This window comes from Pseudopodoces humilis, chromosome 3 (assembly GCF_049639895.1).
Source record: "Pseudopodoces humilis isolate 2021_Gansu_Grassland_sample_001 chromosome 3, ASM4963989v1, whole genome shotgun sequence".
In the NCBI taxonomy this organism is placed as follows: Eukaryota; Metazoa; Chordata; class Aves; order Passeriformes; family Paridae; genus Pseudopodoces; species Pseudopodoces humilis.
In genome coordinates this window covers 92,558,822-92,578,883 of record NC_142202.1, presented here as the reverse complement: position 1 = coordinate 92,578,883, position 20,062 = coordinate 92,558,822, and the positions used below count along the sequence as shown (strand labels likewise).

The 20,062-nt window shown below is 33.3% G+C and overlaps 1 protein-coding gene across 1 annotated transcript in view; it reads right to left on the bottom strand.

The window, feature by feature from the left end:
- Positions 1-20,062, bottom strand: part of CSMD1 (CUB and Sushi multiple domains 1) — a 1,065,588-nt gene that overhangs the window by 260,032 nt on the left and 785,494 nt on the right. Inside the window, exons 11-12 of the mRNA XM_014251392.2 lie at positions 18,638-18,741; positions 10,957-11,069 (exon numbers count right to left, since the gene is read on the bottom strand). Of these exons, the coding sequence (XP_014106867.1) occupies positions 10,957-11,069; positions 18,638-18,741 (217 nt within the window). The remainder of the gene's footprint in view (positions 1-10,956; positions 11,070-18,637; positions 18,742-20,062) is intronic.

The window sequence follows — 20,062 nt, the reverse complement described above, 5'->3', positions numbered from 1 at the left end:
AGAAATTACAGATCTTTTTAAAATATCAATAACAGCTAAAATGAATCTACTATATAAAAATATCATGATATGAGTTGTGCAGAATTCCAGTACATCATTTGTAAGACACCAGTTTTACTAAACAAATTAACACACTGTACTGGAAATTAGCAGCGAAGGAAGTGGTCTACAGTGCACAATAATCAGGACTCCAAGGATTTGGATGAGAATCAGTGCAGGTGAAGATTTGTGTGGAGAACACCAGCACTCTGATGATAAAGCACTGGCCAGGTGCTATTTATCTGGTCTATCCTGGTCTGCCTGTGAAGAGTATCTCTGATCCTCCTCCCCTAAACCCTAGGGGCTGGATTCTTGGCCATGGAAAGACTGCCCCACCAGGTCTGACCACTCGAAGGAAACTTAGAGAATCTGTCCTTGCTTCCCCCTATCTGGCTGAACCACAACAACCTGCACACACACACTTCTCCCTAACTGGGAAAAGAACACAGCTATGGCCATTAAAGGCACACAAAAAAGGATGTGCAAAGAGACTCACTTGGATGTGCCATTGTCCTCAGATCACTGTGATTTAATCCTCTTCAGTGGATTTGTATTCTTCTTTCAAAGAAGATTAACTTGCACTTATGAAGGGTCAAAATGTCACTGAAGGAGAGTGCTTACACAGGGATTTAAGGTAGATTACTCAGCTATATATGTACTTTAAATTTATTGTACCTTGTTAATTTTAACATTTATGAGCATCTCCTTGAAGATGTAACAGACATTTTTAAAAAATAAAGGTAGTTCCTATTTCCAGGGTTTTTATAGCTGGGTGTATCTTAAAATCCAGAACATGGCCTTGATTTACAACAGTAAATGTAAGATTAGCTGCATTATTTTAAAAGCTTATGCAAAACTTACTGAATTAATTTTGTGATATAAAATGTGTTCTAATACACATAGAAGAAAATCACAATATGAAAAATGTTGGGTAAATTTTTAGGGGAGAGATTATTCAGATTCTTTGAAATTATTCTAATATGTGAAATACAATTTATATATCTATAAATGCATGTATAAGTAATTTTTAAATGGCTACAATAAAGTCTTAGCTGGAAGCAGGAATTTCTGTACAGTGTCTTAGAGTCATTTTACCTTTTTCTTCAGCTTGTAATAAGAATATACACTTAGTATTTTTTAGCAAGTTACCCTGTGTTGTATCTCAAAGAGAACTATTAGTATGGTGACATCATGCACAAACATGCACAGAAAATCCTGTGAAAGTCAAAGTCTGACTCAGAAATTATTTCTTTTTAGGTTCCAGATAAATATTTGTTTTAAGAAAAATTGCAATAATATTGCATTTTGCCGTAGCGGAGCAAATTAAATATTTATCAAGATTATTAAAATAATGTTTTTTTAAAATTTATTGATTTCAGGTATAACATCACTTCTGATAGCTCATTCAGAATTTTCTTTGACAGATTACTTTAAAAAATCATCCATATTTAAATCCAAGATTTTTTGGACTTGGAAATGTTAGGTTAACAATTATCCTTAATGATCTTAGGGGTCTTTTTCAACCTAAATATTTCTATGACTCAGTACATTCCAATGTGTGTCAGTCATCATATAATTTAATCAATTCTTTCATTACTGTTCAAAAAAAGTTGGTTACTTAAAGAAACACAGTCATGAAAAAAGCTTAAACTATGTGTCACCACTGGTGAGACAACATGAACAGCTGATTCATTACTCATTTAAAATCAAGTGTTTGATTTTTGAAAGCATAGAGTGACTGTCACGCATCCAAAGGCTTCAAAACTAAGGGGCAATATAGTTACCATGGTTTGAACCTTATAGCAAAAAAATACAGAAAACTGTCAGAAAAATAAAATGCTCTATAAAAAGTGTTCTTATTCAAGAGAAATATCATAACATGCTATCTGTTGCTGTCTAGCTATGATGCATCTTTCTGTCTGACCATCATTTGCAGGAACTTTATAAATGAATGGAAGATGCTTAAGAATTCCAAACAATCTCAACTATAGATATTAACAGGAAATTCTGAGTATATCACCACTTCATGAATTAAATAAGGTAAATTACTAAAAGAGAATTATTTTGGCCTAAAGAGTGAAAGGACTATCTATCTTCTTAGGTAACTTCAGTGGACAGCTAAATTCATGGTGCATACACTATGGTGTTTTCTATATTAAAAAGTGTAAAAAAAAGTTTTAAAAGGTAAAACTAATAAATTGTTGACCAAACTCTTAAACTGAGCTGTATGTGCTAAGAAGACTAGGTTTTGTTTCAAACACTTAGATTAAATTATTCAGTTCCATTTCTTATTTGTTTTCAGTAGAAGGAAAAAAGTACAAAGAATGACCTGCCAGAAGTAAAAATCAACAAACAGAAGAAGCCTCCAAAAAATCAGTTACTTATACTTAATTCTCACATACATGTTACGAGAATCTTATTTTAAAAAGCCAGTTTTATTTTTACAATTTGTTCTTAGTCTTTGAAAAAAAATTATCAAATGTTAATAATGTGTTTTAAAAGCCATGGCAAACCTTAATTAAAAGTTTAAAGTCAGGAAATAGCATTTATGTTAAGGTCAAACATATTGATAAATGAAAATGGATAAAAAAAGCATAAAACATTGAATCAATAAAGAGATCTGAGCTGTTTTCTACATGGAATGTGTTTAATTATTATGTGAAACTACTTTCCAAACAAGTTTGACTACCAGAATGACCTTCACTGAGTTAAAACATAACAATTCTCTCTTATTCAATGTTTCAATGTTTAATAATTTTATGAAGAGAAACAGACAAAGGGTTTAAAATTAACCTGTTAAATCAATCACTGAAAAGATATAAATGCAGGTATGTGTCTTCTGTCAGAAGAATATTGCCTGTACCTAATCGAATTGCAAATGGGAAAAGTTCTAAGAGTTTTGGAGTTTTTACTTTTTAAATTCTGAAGTTTAAGCTGTGGACACAGTAATAAAGATATTTAACATGCACGTTCTTATCCAACATATTAACAATGTCCATGATTGGCACAATAGAATGCATTTTATTAAAGGCTATAGCAAAATAGGCTAATATATATTGTTAAACATCATAACTGAACAAATAGATATCAATCATTAAGCTGATTGAGATGAGTACTAGACACTGATTATATTCCAGTGGAGCAGAGTTGAGCATAATGGTATCAAGGTCTGAAAAGGGAAAATAAAAATAGGACACAAGAAGCAGAGTTACACCATTAATATAAAAATCAAAATGGAAAGTCATTTACTTAAAAAATTTTACTCCATCTGGCCATTTTTGTTTTGTTATTTTGTTAATTTAGGAGGAAAGAATTATAGTGTATTGCATGCTTTCTCCTTTTTATTCTCTTCACTAAGCTTCTATTTGGGATTGTATAATCAAGGATTGTGGCAGAGACAGAAATTTGGTCTTGTCCACTACAGTCTGCTAATATATAAATATGCAAAACACTCAAGAAGCCAAGGCATATCACTATTATATTATATTCCTCAGGCTCATATGTATTTTCTAGATGAAAAGATTCTGTCTGCCACCCCTAACATAATAAAAAACTCAGGCAAACACATTCTCCAGTATTAAGAATTTCTTTGAAACTGCTGCAGTAATTATAAGTAACTTAGGGTTCCTCATTTCATTCTATTAGTAACCTACTGGTGGTACTATTTATTTCTTGAAAGAAAATTCAAGTATGATGAAACTGAGAAATGCCTCTCCTAGGCTTATCTGAATAATATACTCTAAAAAGTTCAGACAAAGATATAGGAAAGCTTCTGAAAATGATTGATAATACACTGTGGCAGAAATTAAGTGACTGACATTTGCCCATCCTAAAAACTAACCTTCCCTGTGAAGCACCACAAACAGATTCATTCATAGAATATTATGATGGAGCTCTCTGACAGTTCTCCACAGAACCAAGTAGCCTTATATAATAAAAATATTCACATGACACATATTTATTGTCTGTTGCCTAAAAGCACACACTTGAATAATGTTCTTAATTATAATACATGCAAAGATAATACAAGAAGAAAATATGCATGAAATACATGAGACAGAAAAGCTTAAAGCAAAACTTAAAGCAAAAACTTAACTCACTGAATGACTTATATCTGTTTTCTTTCCAAGCATTACACTATGTAGTGATTTTCCTGTGTGCATGTCCAATTGTGAGAGTCCTAGGAAGTCTTAATTCCATTTATTTTTTCAGCACAGGTCTTATTAAACCTCCAAGCAGTAAGAGAGTTTTATATCAATATTGGTAGTGTAAAAACATTTTTAGGGTCATTATGTTTTTGTAAAAAATTGCACTGATTTAAGGTTTACTAATACTTTACATGGTTATATAAAATAATTGCATGCAAAAACATAACTGACATTTATCTGAGCAACTGAAATTTGTTTTTGAAAGTATTGTTCTACTAGTCTCAAGAGGAAAGAAGAGTCTTCTTCCAAACAATCATAATGAGGAGCTTAAAGATTAACTGCTTAGTTGAGCATGAATACAAATAAAGGTTGTAAGTCTGACATTTTCAGCTGCTTGCAGGAGCTGATATACTTTCTGACATCTCCAAGAATTCTTAATAATTCAAATTACATAAAATGCTAGAATTATATCATTGAGTCACCAGATTTATTTTATAACATTGTTATGTACTAATGGATAGCCTAGTGAAATAACTTCATTACTTTATATAACCGTGTAAAGTCAGGAATAAAAGATGAGTTCTAAACAGCCTATAAAACAGATGTTGTTATACTGGTTATCAAGAAGTCTGGAAGTCAAAAGATTAAATACTTTTATAAGAATGACAAGTTTACCAGGTTGAATGTGAGAAAAAATCTCAAGCATAATAAAATTATAAAATATTCACACGTAAAACTTGAAGCTGTCATGTGCTTTTTATGTCAGTGTGATACAGCCAATAGAACCACAATCATGGAAGCAGCCTTATGATCAGCTGGCTGCATGATCCACCTTGGATCCTGAGAGCCATAAAGCAACTATTTTTAGATGTGTCACACCCATAAAATGAGTGGCATAAGCCAAACTCAGGCACATATTCACCTCATCAGTCCTTTTCTTTTGGCTGCAACTGTAATGTAACATCACTGTTTGATACTACTGCAAGGCCTACTGTCACAGTAATGTGAGAAACAACCCTCACTTTTAAAAATTTTAAAGATATGAATACATAATGAATATTTAATGAAATACAGCAAAAGACTGAATAAGGAAAAAGGGCAGCACACTGGGAGCTGCTTGTCTATGAAATGTCTGCTTCACCTTTTATGCCTCTGGGGTTGCATCAGGCAACCCTGGCCCCTCCAGAGTCTGTCAGTCATCTCTTCTTTCTGCTTTCTTGCAACTAGGTCAGGTGTTGTCATGCCACACCCTGCTATCAACAAGGTTTCCCCATTCCCAGCTGCCCCTTGCAAGGGGCACAGGTACACGCCTTCCCTCCCATGTCCCAGACACCCCAGGATGTCCAGCGGCAGCAATACAGAGGAGGGGAAAGGGGGCTATGGGGACCACAGAGGACAGCTGAACAACAAAGCACAATAACATAACTACACATTAATAAAGCTTAAATACACACAATATTCATCCCTTAATTGCGAGAGCCGATCATCCCATTACTCATCTGTAACAGTACCATGCGGCATTACCCTGACCTGGATATGCACGTCAATGACTGTGCCTAACTTATCCACTTAACAGCTAAATGCATGCTTGAATCAACATTAAGAAGTGGCATAAACTAAATCTTCCTGTCAATTCAAAGCTGCCTAAATACTGTATTAGATCACATGTGCTCATTTTGGGCATGAATGGTCTTCACTTGTGGTCAAAACAAAATAGAAATGATGCTCAAGAAGAAAAATAACTTAAAAAAAGGTGTATGAATAGAATATTAATTGTGAATTCTTTACCTATTGTATGTAAAAAAGTCCTTTCTTTAGCCCATTGCAGGCAACAAACTGGAAAAAAAGAATGCTTGTAAAAGTATAGTCTTAGCATATCAGCATACTTTGTTGGTGCTATCAGACCATGCTGTGACCTCAGGGTGGTGGTGTGATATTTTTTCATCACTTTGTGCATGTTATATTTATTTGTGTGTATGCCATGTTGTTCTTTATATACATGGTACTATAAAAAAGAAAAAAGAACAAAACAATTGAGAGTCATTAAATGGCAGGTCTGAAAATAAGGGTAGAGCTTTAAAAAAATCAGTAATTAATTTATTAATTCAAAATAAGTACTTTTGGTGACCCTAAACCTATTTAAGCAGAGTGGTGAGAAGATGCCAGACCCTGTTCTAATGCATATTTAAAATTTATTCAGACTGAAGCAACTTCAACAATGGAGATCAGCAACAACCTTCTTCAAGATTACCATTCGGCATGTTTACAGTATTATTCCAGAAGATTACATCTGTCCCTTGTATGGGGAAAATACACTGAGGCCTTTCATAACCTTACTAAATACCTAAGAGGAAAAATTATACTAGAAACATAACTAAAACTCATAGTCCATTTTTATAATTTCTTTATTTTTTAAACAGCTCTGATGCAGACACCCTGAAAACGATCTTAACAACAGCCTGTATTCTATATTTCTTCTCTGTAAATGTTTCCTTCTCTCTTTTTTTTTTGTTGAAAGTTTTAATTTTTAAGCAGCACTTTATAGTGCTGTATACACACTGAGAAATGATAGTGGGTTTTATTGTGGAGTATCAGCTGTGAAAAACATCATGTAATTTTGTTTAATTTATGATGAATTGTGGAGTGACACCTTGTCTTCTTGGCTTCAGTAAGGAAAAGTGACATAGGCATAGGTGATTGGAGAGGATTTCAGTTTAGATCCTTTGGAACACTTAGGTGCAGTATTACAGCATATCTCATTTTTCAAGGACAGAACAATTTAAATTTCTGACCTTTTAACAGAAAATATGCTTTCAGAGGATTATTTTCGAAAGGCATTAAACCATTCTGTTAAGTTATCTGGAACCTATAACAGAGAATGAAGTACTTTCAAATGCAGTATATAAAATCATTTTGAAAAAAATAATGTCAGGTTCAGACAATTCTTCACCTTTTTTACTTTTTTTTCAGTATGGGTTAACAGCCTTCTATTTTAGCAATAATAATTCTAAGTTCTAACATGGTTTACAAAGTTTATCATCAAAGTTAAGGGTTGCCTGTAGTGTCTTGCATTTTACTTATTAATTACATAGAGGTAATGCTTATTTTTATTTTTTTTGTCTATAATGCATGACATTGAGTATGACTGGCAGAAAAATATCAAGACACCTGTTGCATTTACTAACACAGTAGCTATTTGTTAGCTTCCTTGAGTTAAAAAACTAATAGCAACACTTGTTTTGCCATCTGGGTTTCTGCAGGTCACCTTCCAGTGCACACAGCAATACTAATATAGTCTTATTCCTCTGTATTCAAAACTCTTTCCAGGAACCATCTCTTCAGGACCTATGTCTGAAAACTTTTTCGTGGCTCCAGCTTCTGGACAACTGCATTCTATAGTCCGAGAAACATTAATAATAGGGAAAACTACAAAAACTGGAATAGTGAGAATATAGAAAACCCTACGTCTTTCTGACATTAACATGTTTCTGAAGATGAGGCAAAGAAGAGGTAAAAGAACTTGAGAAGGCTTGTCTTGCTCTTAATCCCTTAGGCAAATTGTAAATAGGATTAAATTTATTATTCATACATAAAATCTGTTATGCATATGAGTTCATTTACAGGCATCATTTCATGCCATTTTTAGGTGGACATACTAATAATGTAAGATAGGTGAACTGCATCATTAATATCCTTTCTTAATAAATAAAGTGACATGAAGTTCAGTTAAAGTAACAATTTTCTACAGACTATGATATTATTTAAGTAGTAATAGAAAAGTAATATTTAATACATACAAAGTAAAGATTTGGTTGGTTAGCTGTAAAATATTGCCCAAGAGGATGAGAAATCATGTTCCAATCCTGACCAAAACTCACGCTTTGGGAAAGATTCAAATAAGGATGTCCTTTACTTTGTGTCTACAGAACACGTATAAGGCATCAAAGACAGCAGTTTGCCTTCTTTTTAGCTAACTGCAATCACAAAGACAGTGTCCTTGAGGTTACATGTCACAATCTATTAACTTTCTCACAATTAAAACTAGATTCTATTTTTAGACAGGTTCTTTGTGTGCTAAACAAGGGGAAGGAGATTTATTCAGGCACGTTGTGACAGGATAGAAGTTTAAACTTTACACTTAGCCTAAAGCAGGATATGTATTGAGAGTGCAGATGGCTGAAAGTTCCATCAACAATAAAAGATGAGACAATTCTAATAAAACTAATGAGAACATGGAAATAAAAGAGAGAAAAAGACGTATAATTCACCTTTATCTTAAAACATTTACTATACTTTTGAACTTGTAAAAACATTTCACACTTTAGAATTCTGAAATTTCAAAACTAAAAAAAAACAGAATAACACACAACTGGTTGGAAAGCAAGACTGACAGCCAAAATCCAACTGTCAAATGATAACAATACACTTCATCAAAGTGCTACTGCTACTGCAAAATGCACATTGTATACTTCAGATGTTTGCAGAAAGTTCCCAGAAGAGGCTGAATTCCATAAATAGCAATATCATTAGACAAATACAGAAATGACAATAGATGAATTTACGTTAGAAATACCAGAAAGAAATTATAGCAGAAAAACAAATCAGATATATATAATTTTTTTTAACTTTTTCATAGAGTTAAGAGAAGGTGAATTTCTTAATATTGGTTTGAGGAAACAGTGTAAAGTGTCAGATACATAACTTGTTCCAACACTCTCTTTCCACTATATAATCAGTATTTCCACTGAGTGTATCTCACAAATGTTTTTTTTTTAAAACAATATATTTTCTAAATAAAAACAGACCCTAGAAATGACACAAGTACAAAAGATAAAACCATGACAGAAGGGACAAGAGTTAAGATTAATTTAGATAAAGAGTATGTGATTGTACTCATGCAATAAAAAAGACTTGAGACGTGTAACTATACAGGCTTCATGCATGGCACAATGTCTGAAGATTCCTTAATGTTTTTGTCATAGAAGGGCTACAGGCCTGCATCTGCTTTTTCATTCACAGTTCTTGTGAATCTAATCACACTTAAGCAATTGGGATATTATTCCAAGAGCCTCTGTAATTTTCCTTGTTTTCATACGGTTATTCTCATGGCCATGGAACTGGAAATCTCAGTAGTGTTGCTTCAGAGGATTGTCATGGGAAGTGATTGCCACCCTCATGAGAATCACCCATTCTTTCTCCTCTTTTTTCCTTAATTTGCTGATTTTGGTTCACATTGAAGAAAACCAAAACATGGTGCATAAAAGAAGTAGATAATAATAATTAAAAAAATCAAATATTATCCAGCAATATATGCACACAGAATCTTAAACTATGAATGTAAAACAGTTGATCTGATTAGCATGCTCCAATCAGTACCATGAGTGGGAATAACAAATAGTGAGCTTGAGTGAGTCCCAAAGAAATAGCGTATTAGGGAAAAATAATGGTGGTAGTATAACCCTAATCACTGCTATGATCATCACCTGCCTCGAAGGAGAGACCAGAAAAATATTAGTGTAGAGAAGTAACACCCTGTTTCCTGGCTGACCACTGGGGAATATATCCCCTTCCTGTTCCTTTCCGTGCTCACAATACGTCACAGCCAGAGACCCTACTTCTAAAAATCCACTCACACAAGCCCTAACAACCTTAGTGCAATAAATGTATAGCTGGCAAAACTAGAGGTTAACATCTCCAAAACTTTTCACTCTTTATTTTGCCTGTTTTGGTATTGAAGCAGTAAGGTAACTAGAAGTTAAGTGAAACACTTAGGGTACTTCAGTTTATAGACAATGTTTAAGGAGCACTCACAGTCTTCTAATTCAGTTACTTCCAGTTACTGAACTCTGAATAATCTCTCAATTTTTTTGCAGCATCTTTTGTACAAAACTAATTTTCACAAGTTTATTATAATCAAATAATTTTCATCATATGTCCCCATAAGGTAGTATTGAACATAGTATCATAAACATAAGTGTTTTCCCTTATCCTTAAGGGGAACTAATTAACATGGAAATTAACAGAAAATTATACCAGATGTTAATAAGAAAGAGCTTTTTCTAGTTTTACGTCTATACAACCTATTGAAATGGAAAAAAATCAATACATGCATGCATACTAAGAGATACCAGATATTTTATAATACAATTAATCAACTTCAGAAGTTGCTGAATTTCACACAGTCAAAAAAAAAGATGGTTATTTACAAAGGTTCTTGTTTCTTTGAGACAGAAGCAACACAAATGAGGCTAGGGTAACTTACATTTTTATTTTTTTTTTCAGTTAAATTTCCACAATTCTATACATCTTCCTAATTCCACAATAACATACAATACATCTGTTATTTTCATTACATACTCATTTTGACTTAGGTCTGTGAAGATTCTCAGTGACGCATGAAAATAAGTTTTATAAGCACCCCATTAAAGTCTTAGAATATTAAACAATGTTTTTTAAAAAGTGTCCAATATGATACAGGTTAGCAGAATAGAAAATTTAAGACCTTTCAAATATATTGGAAATTTGTAGCTTCTATTGACCTCCCAGCAAAAAATATTAGAACTAGATAACTTTCATTTTTTTTACAAATATTTTTAGTTGTTTTGTCAGTATTTGGAAATCCATGTCTTCATTAACCATTAATTGACAATAGAGACAGTATCAAAACTCTAAGTTTGTGAAAGGACCAAATGCCTATTTGAAATTAATTTGTTGGGGTATAATGAAGTAACTTACAACATGTGTTTAAAATAGTTAAATTAGGTCATACCTTGATAAACAGCTTTGAATCCTGGTGAACCAATGCTGTCATCAGATTGTAAATGAAGCCACATCTGGTTGCTCATGCTCACAATAAGATCAGGAACACTAGATCCAGTGAGTCTGTATGTAGGATAAATGGCAAAGTCATTTGTAGATGTGTAAGTTACTACCACCACCACCACTACTACTACTACTATTACTATCACCCCCACTACTACAAAACACAGGCTTTTAAACTATTCACATCCTGTCCTAATCAGTTGTTTTTTTGATAAAATTAACTATTCTATATGAAATAGAACAATGCAAAGTAATAGAAAAAAAAAAGTTGAATGACTGCATTCAGCAATGATTAAACATGTCTAATAAAGCTGTTCTTACCTGAAGTTTCCATTAAGTAATTAAGTGTAAGACATGAGAGTGACTGTATGAATTAGTTTTCACCTGTTTGGATGAGTATTGCTTTTCTGCCATGCTTTCTAAAAGTGAAGAAAATTGCTTTACATGCATTACAGCCTGTGTGTCCAGAAATTACTACATCACATATACTCCATTAAAATAACTCACAATGATCTCTCAAATTTCAGGGAAACTTCTATTTCTCACACAGTAATGTATGACAGCTATGTATAGATAAGTGCAGTGCAATAAACAACACATATAAGGCAAACTGGTGAATCCCAGCATAGAATTTATTACTTGTCAGTAGTGTCACTTACACATCTATAATTCTGGTATCAAAAAGTTGTGTGTCAAAAAGAATCATTAAGAAAAAGATTGCTCCTTAATAGCAAAAAACTAATGCATAATCAGGTTCTAGTACTGCAAATCGTTCAGATCATGGTGATAGGTATACAGTTTTACAAAAAGTAGTGGGAAAAGTCACACATAAAATGTGGCGGTAGAATCTCACTAACTAAACTTTTGTCAGATACAAACCAGAAAATTCTGTCTCCTTCTTCCTACCCTCAGTCTTGATTATGCGAAACAAATAGGCATGAGTTAAGTAAAACTAATAATGTGCCAAACCAAGATAAGATGTTCCAGAAGCAGAATTTCTCAAGAAAACAATGTATTATTCCAAAACTTATTATTTAAATATAGTAAACCAGATGTTAATACTGTTACAACTTAAATGCAAAGACATAATAAAAGGATAGACTGGCCAGAAACAAGGTGAGAATTGAGGAACCATGAGACAAGATATAGGAATTATCTTTGTCTTCAATCAAGGTTATGAACAAGAAACTATATATCCTATATCTACAATAATTTAAGTTCTTACTCTGATATATTGAAAATAAAATTAAAATACATTATCCCCTTCTGAGAAGAATGGTCTTAGCAATTACTACTGAATGTAGCACCTGGAACTGCTGCTACAATGGCTGAGTTTGCTTTAATTCTATAAGAATTCTGGTTATGATCTGTTGGTAAGCAGCTGATTATTCTGATACTATAAGTACATAAAAGGAGGAAAAATACTAATTCCATTATAGCTCGGCATATACAAACATATCAACAGTGCTTAGCTTGGATAAGTAAGGAAATCAAGAAAGAATGCTAAAAAGCTAGGTTGCACAGTTTGACCTGTACAAGAATTAAAATAAAGCAGCTGCTTAGTCTGAATACTGAGCTGCTTACCAAATCAATTTGGAATTGTACAGGTTCAAAGAGATGGTGGGTATAGTCAGAATACTGAATGTTCTCTTTCTGGTAAAATAATGAATATTGATAAAGTTGGGACATTCACTTAAATGAATAAAATAGCCAGCTTAGGAAAGGAAGATACCTCACCAGACACTGAGTAACATAAACAAATGTAGTTAGGAGATGCCTGCGGAAACACATATATAAAGAAAAAAATTGTAAAGATTACACATACATTAAAAGACAACTGTAAACTTGTGTTTTTTCTGAAAAAAATTCTCAGTGGCTATTCAGATGTGTAAAGATATTGCCTTACCAACTAACAACTGTTTAAATGGATCTCTTCATACTCAGTAATCTGATTACTGTATGAGACCTACACGGATAATTTCTGAGCACAGATAATATGAAACCTGAAATTCTAAATACTTATGCGTAGGATGGAACTTTCAATTAATATGAATGTCTCTATAGAATGCAAACAAAAAAGGAATAATAATAATAATAATAATAATAATAATAATAATAGCCACAACAGAATAAGGTAAGCTCATCAAACAGGCAGAGTCCTCTCCCTTCAAAATGCCAGTGGTCTATCCATGAATAGTAGATATGAACCAACCAAAATACAATTGCTTCCTCAGATTCACATCTGAGGGGAGGGGAGGGGAAGGTGCGGGAAGGTGCGGGAAGGTGCGGGAAGGGAAGGGAAGGGAAGGTGCGGGAAGGGAAGGTGCGGGAAGGGAAGGTGCGGGAAGGGAAGGTGCGGGAAGGGAAGGTGCGGGAAGGGAAGGTGCGGGAAGGGAAGGGAAGGGAAGGGAAGGGAAGGGAAGGGAAGGGAAGGGAAGGGAAGGGAAGGGAAGGGAAGGGAAGGGAAGGGAAGGGAAGGTGCGGGAAGGTGCGGGAAGGTGCGGGAAGGTGCGGGAAGGTGCGGGAAGGGAAGGGAAGGTGCGGGAAGGTGCGGGAAGGGAAGGGAAGGGAAGGGAAGGGAAAAGGGAAGGGAAGGGAAGGGAAGGGAAGGGAAGGGAAGGGAAGGGAAGGGAAGGGAAGGGAAGGGAAGGGAAGGGAAGGGAAGGGAAGGGAAGGGAAGGGAAGGGAAGGGAAGGGAAGGGAAGGGAAGGGAAGGGAAGGGAAGGGAAGGGAAGGGAAGGGAAGGGAAGGGAAGGGAAGGGAAGGGAAGGGAAGGGAAGGGAAGGGAAGGGAAGGGAAGGGAAGGGAAGGGAAGGGAAGGGAAGGGAAGGGAAGGACCCCTTCCCAAATGAAAAAATATGCTAAAAGCAGAAATCAATAAAATGCAGAATTTTTTTTATGATCGTGGTAGTTTTGTGTCTGGTGGGTTCTTATGGTGTGTTTTTGTTTGATTGCTTGTTTTGGTTTTGTTTGATAGTTTTTTCTTTTGTTTGCTGGCTTGGTTGAGGTTCTGTTGGTTTCTTTTGTTTGGTTTTACTCCTTGGAGAGAATATCTCCATACATAGAACTACAAGGCAGATAACTATCAGGATGGCAGATAGGGTAGATCAAATGTTTAGGGAATGCAGGTCTGTCTACCAACACCTGCTGTTACTCTGAGACCATCTGCAAGTCCAAGAACAGAGACTTTCAGGCCAGCCTTTAAGGCAGAGTGTCTCGTTCTACCTCGGTTCATCTCCACATGAGGGAAATTAAAAATGTTGAGGCAAATTTAAACTGAGCTTCTCACTACTCTGAACAGATCACAGGTCAGAAAAGGCAACTCTAGAGAAAACAGTTGTTTGCAAAATTTGTCTCTCTCCTTAGTTATCCACAAGAAGCAGGATCCAAACTACAGAGAATGGTCTCCAGGAACAGAAATATTGGTTTTTAGCAGTTATGAAAGGGTAGGTCCTTTTCTAAGCCCCCAGTAACTTTCCATACTTTGTATAAATAGAAGAAAGGGATAAAGGTTTACTATAAAGCATTTTACTACCATGGATGTTTTTACTATGTATTGAAACAGCTGACATAAACAATTGGGTTTGAATCACTAATGTACAGTTTCTTCTTTGTATTGGAGGAAAAACAACTAACACTTTTCTGTACAGGAAGGAGTTAAAAGATTCATGTTTTAAGGGAATCATCAAAAAAAAAATGAAGCTTTAATGTAAGTGCTCCAAGAAAAACATAACTCATAGCTTTTGGAGGCAAAGCAGACCTTCTAAAGCACTGTGTTTGTTTAATACACAAGAATTTAAAAACAGAAAACAGGACATTATAGGACACATTCTGACTGACAAACTTCACCTCACATATGATGATTACTAATGAGTTATTCTGAAAGGGTAATCGCTAGTTGTAGAAAAAGTCTGTTTAATATAAAAAAATAACTGCTTTCAAAACTTTATAACCAAAGCATATTTAGATTACTATTAAGTTGTATTACTATTTTCCAGAGCTAAACATCTCAGCCTACATAATCCATAAAGACTACTAAATTTTCTAACAAGTAAAGATTACAGATGAAACAATTGTTAAAAATCATGAAATTGATGTGAATATCCCACTTTAATTAATTAAGATATTGGTGATTAGATTTTTAGAAAAGTTTACTATAAATATTAAAATTAAATACTTTCGTAAATTAAAACTCAACAGATCCTTAATTTATATGCCAACTAGACTCTCAAATAAATGTATAAAATTGATGTGAAATAATTTGACCTTCATCAATATATATTGGGTTTCATATGATTACAGTGCTATCTTTCATGAACTTAAAATACCTTTTCTAATAATTTTCCCAATTTTGTAAAAAAAATAAAGATGGGGAGTCTGCACTTAATTTTTTCTCCTTTTAAACATCAAGATTCCTTCATATTCCTCTCAAGCTGTAGTGCTACAGCTTTGAGGTTACACAGACAATTGCTAATGGATGACTGTTGGGACAGTGTGGAAAGCTTGTGCTAGGACAGACCATTTATATATCATGGTTCTCAACTCCCTCAATCTCCTCTTTCCATAAAGTATTTAAAGGTCCCCTATTTACTGACCTGCCTTTAGACAGCTCCAATGCTCACAAGATGACTGGCTTATAAACATCCTGGCACAACCAAGCTCATTAAAAAGTCTGAGCTTGTTTACAATACAATGTTTTTTTACTATATTTAAATTTACAATAAAGCACCCAATAAAGAGGTAGCTACTACCTTGTGGAGTTTAGCACCTGAGAACTGGAAAATTTTGCATGGGGCTGAGGCTTATATGTTGACACATGACAATTTTCTGCCAAGCTGAAAGATTCAAATACTTACAATTAGATTTTAACTTAGAAAGATTTTTTTTATTTTTAATTTATTTTAGCATCTTTTGTTCAAACTAAATCATAAAAGCTACAATAGAATCAAATGTATGAGATTCTATAGTGATGCTCTGCAGAATTTCTTCAGAAATTTCTTCATTTTTTCTGCCAACAGAAGCTTGAAGAGTGTAAGAAAAGCTGTATTATTTCTTTAATATACCCTGAGAAATTTAGAAATTAAATCTAGCCAGAAAAGTCTTTGCTGTAAGCTCCTTCATTCTCCTGGGATGAATAAGAAACTGCAAGGTGCTGCTCAAACCTCATTAAATGTAATAGATGTTATTACAACCAACTAATAAAAAATTTTGATAAGAAAATCACTGACATTTAGTTATGAACTTTCTCATGATAATATACTCTACAAGTGGACCTAGTGTTTTATGAGGGATGTTACTTTGCATTTAGAAGACCCTTATGAAAAGCAAGTGAAATGGCACATATCTGTGATGCTGTTTAAATATAACATATTTCATAATACATGATACAATCCAGTGTTTAATACCTTCAAGGACACTGACTCAATAGAAATTTATATTCATTATTAATTATCATGAAATTATAGTTTTGTCTTTGGGCTCTCCTGCATTCCAGTTATTAATAATTTCGTTTCTCAAATGATTTTCAGAGTAATGCTAATTTTGCATCCCAAAAGGCAGATAAATTTATATGCATCGATTTTGATTTTATCAAACATAAAATTTACAGTAAAGATGGTAGGACCAACACTGTACCGTAATCCTAAGTGATTGCCTGTGGAGTAATAGGAATAAAACAGTTGCTGTTTTAGTGGAAAAAAATGTACTGAAGAAATGGTTAGAAGTAAAGTGTGTCTCTAGCGAGACCATTGTACTAGTTGTAGAAATGCCACTGATGGATTTAGAAGTGGGTATCTGCTACATGATGTTTAAAATGTTATTAAAGTGAAAAAAAGTTATTGGAGGTGATGTTATTATTAGAGTGTCGGTTATTAAGTAGCAATTGATATGAGCAAATAATATTTTAGATTTTTTTTTGCTCAGTCATGGAAAACAGATGTGGACTAGGTAGTCACAGGCTAAATGGCTTCAAATGGAAAGGTAAAAATTGAAAATTGACACAGAATTTTAATTTTGACATAATTTTGGCAAATTTGGCATATGAAGTATGCACAGTGTAGAAAACTGAATTAACAGTTTGGGATAGCATATTTGCTACTTAATGGCATGACTCAAGGAGTTTTGCAATCCCTATGAGTAAAATGTATCCCAATTCAAAAAGAAAAAAAACCCTTTTGTCACAGTTACAAGTAGTTAAATCAACATCACCAGAAGGACTGTTGCGTTATACAATTGGCCCACAAAATAGAAGAAAAAATAAACTTAGGTGTGGAAATCCATTTCCATTTCATGTTTTTCTTTTAGTTAGTATAACATGTAAGCTCTCAAAACAAGGTGTTTTTTTGTTTGCTTTCATTTTTGTTTTCTCTTTTTCAGGTACTCAGAATATAGAATTCAATTTACTCAGTAGCAACTACTTGGTATTGCAACCCAGGGACCACAAGCATTGAGAAAATAATTCAATAATTTTCCATCATAGCTTTAAGCCAAATTAAGCCAAGGGTTTTCTATGAACTTTGATATGAAGGTTCAATTTATCGATTAATAAATTTATATTTTCATAAACCAGTACATATAATGAAATTTTTGTCCTAAGATTTGTCCCTGAAAAAATATTCTACTTTATTTAAAATAAAAATGTGTGGGTGTTAAGAGTATTCATTTGCCATAAAGAAACATGGCAATTATTTATATGGATTAAAACCTCCTTAAAATATAAAATTATAATGGATTCTTTTTATTGAATGTGTTCAATAGTGTCTTTATCCAAGACATTTTTATGTTATGTCAAGTAATGTGATTATGACATAAATGCTGCTAGTTTCTCTTCTTTAGTCATTGATAATTTATCAAATCTGTAATTTTGTTTTGTGTTTGGTGACCAGGATTCATGTGATTAACCCTCTGAAAGAGATAGCCAAAATATCTTGTTAACCACAAGCTCTCATTATGCAGTAAGAAAAAATGATCATATACAACAAAATGAGATGGTTAATGTAGATGAGATTAATTAATATGTACAGAGTTCTATTATTTCCATTAGTCTAGACAGTATTGTAGAACTGTATATTAAGAGTAGCTGTTTAGTCTGGAATTTTCCTTCAAATTTATCTAAATTCCAACACGGTCAATATTTGACATTATAATATTCTATAAAGAATGTTTAAATTTACTGAAAAATGGACTATGTTCTATCAATAAATTTTTATACACAAATCCAATTTTGATTATTCAAAGTTTGAAATCAAGTAATATCTTATTTTTTTACACAACTTGTATTTTCTCTTCACCGAAATCCAAATTTTTTATTTTTTTATTCCCTTATTGCTTGTGAATACAATTACAGTAATACAGGTAGTTCTTTTTAAAAGAAGGGGTTTTTGTTTTGTTTTGTTTTGTTTTTAATTTGCATTTTTTGGTCCCTTATGTTAAAGCCTATAAAAATGTTACTAAGGATTTAGAGTGAACTTTGTAATGAACATTCTTCTTTGACAGTACTTGAATTTTAAGTTTACATTAATTATCTAATTCCGTACATTAAAATTGCAAATTTAAGTCAATACATCCTGGCCTGGAAGAAACAACACGACAGCAAATTTCAAGGAAAGTTTTTGAAGTTGTGTACTTACACATACAACACTGTTCTTGTATCACCAACTTTCCCAGCATCTCCAACAGTAAGAGTATCATAGCCTCTTTCCAGTTCAAACTCTTCAAAAGCAAGCTTTATGACCTATTAAAATTAAATAACTCGGTTACTTCAAAACGTTCCCACATGTTATTTAACCTCTTCCATTCTTGGATTATTTGCCTACTGTAAATCAAATAACGAGGCAATAATTATTTCAGTTAATCTTCCTTTATTTTTGAAACATACCTAGAAAGAGCACAAGTGGAGAAACTTCTGTATTTTCCAATACCTAGGAGAAGTCACAATACTTTAGAAGTACCACCCACTAAGATACTAAGATGCCAGTCATCGCTAACTGGTGATAATATTCATTATGGAAGAAAGAAATATTTTTCCTTTCTTTTAAACTGTATTATCTATATAAAGATTGTATAGCTAGTAGTGGAAGTATATTAAAACATTCTTATCTGTTGAATTATACAATAATTGTATACAAGGTAGAACATACGAGCTACCAATTCACAAAACGATGAAGGAGGCTGGTTCGCAGAAAGTCAAATGCACTAATTTCCTTGCATGAATTACTAACTTTAAACTGTGATTCCACACAATGTCTAGTCATTGTCATGAAAATTACAAATGCATCTCTCAGAATTCTCTGAAAAGTTACTTATGAAACTGTAATTGTTTTAAGATAAAGTATGAAAATACACTTAATTTCATATAAGAGAACAAGGGAAGAAGTTTTAGAGTTCAGTATTTTTGAGTAGTTGCAGCTGATTTATATGTACATATGTATTTGGATATTGTACCCTTTTGTAATTTGATACAAAGGTTTCTGCAAACAACTTGACACAAAAGCATAGAGAGTCAGTGATTTTCCAAAAAATTATTTATTTTATCTTTATACTAACTTTTGGAGATATTCCTTGGTAAGCTCTCAGTAAGGTCTCAGACAACATCAGCCATTGCATGTAATGCAGTTAATTTTTATTCTGTTTTGTGGATAGGAGCAACATTTGGGTCAGATTTAAGCTTTCAGCATAAGCCTTATTATGCTGCCTTTTTGGAAGAAACACATAAAAAACCCTACATTTTCCATTCACTTAAGTTTATTGCTATGTGATCATCAAGAAATTTATTGTGATCAATTTTAGCCCTGTAAAAAAGTATCACCCACGCTAAGACAATTGTTTAAATTTTCTCAGTATTAAAAAAGAAAGCCACGACACTTCATTTCTGCATTGGAATTGGAAAAGCATAGTTCTGAATGAGCTGTTGAGAGGAATTTACACCACTAAATTGTACTATGTACATAATTGTAATTGTACATTGTACATAATTGTACTATGTCCACTATGTACACATTGTACTCTGTTGCATTTTTTTTGTAATCCAAAGAAAAGCCTACAGGCAGACAAAA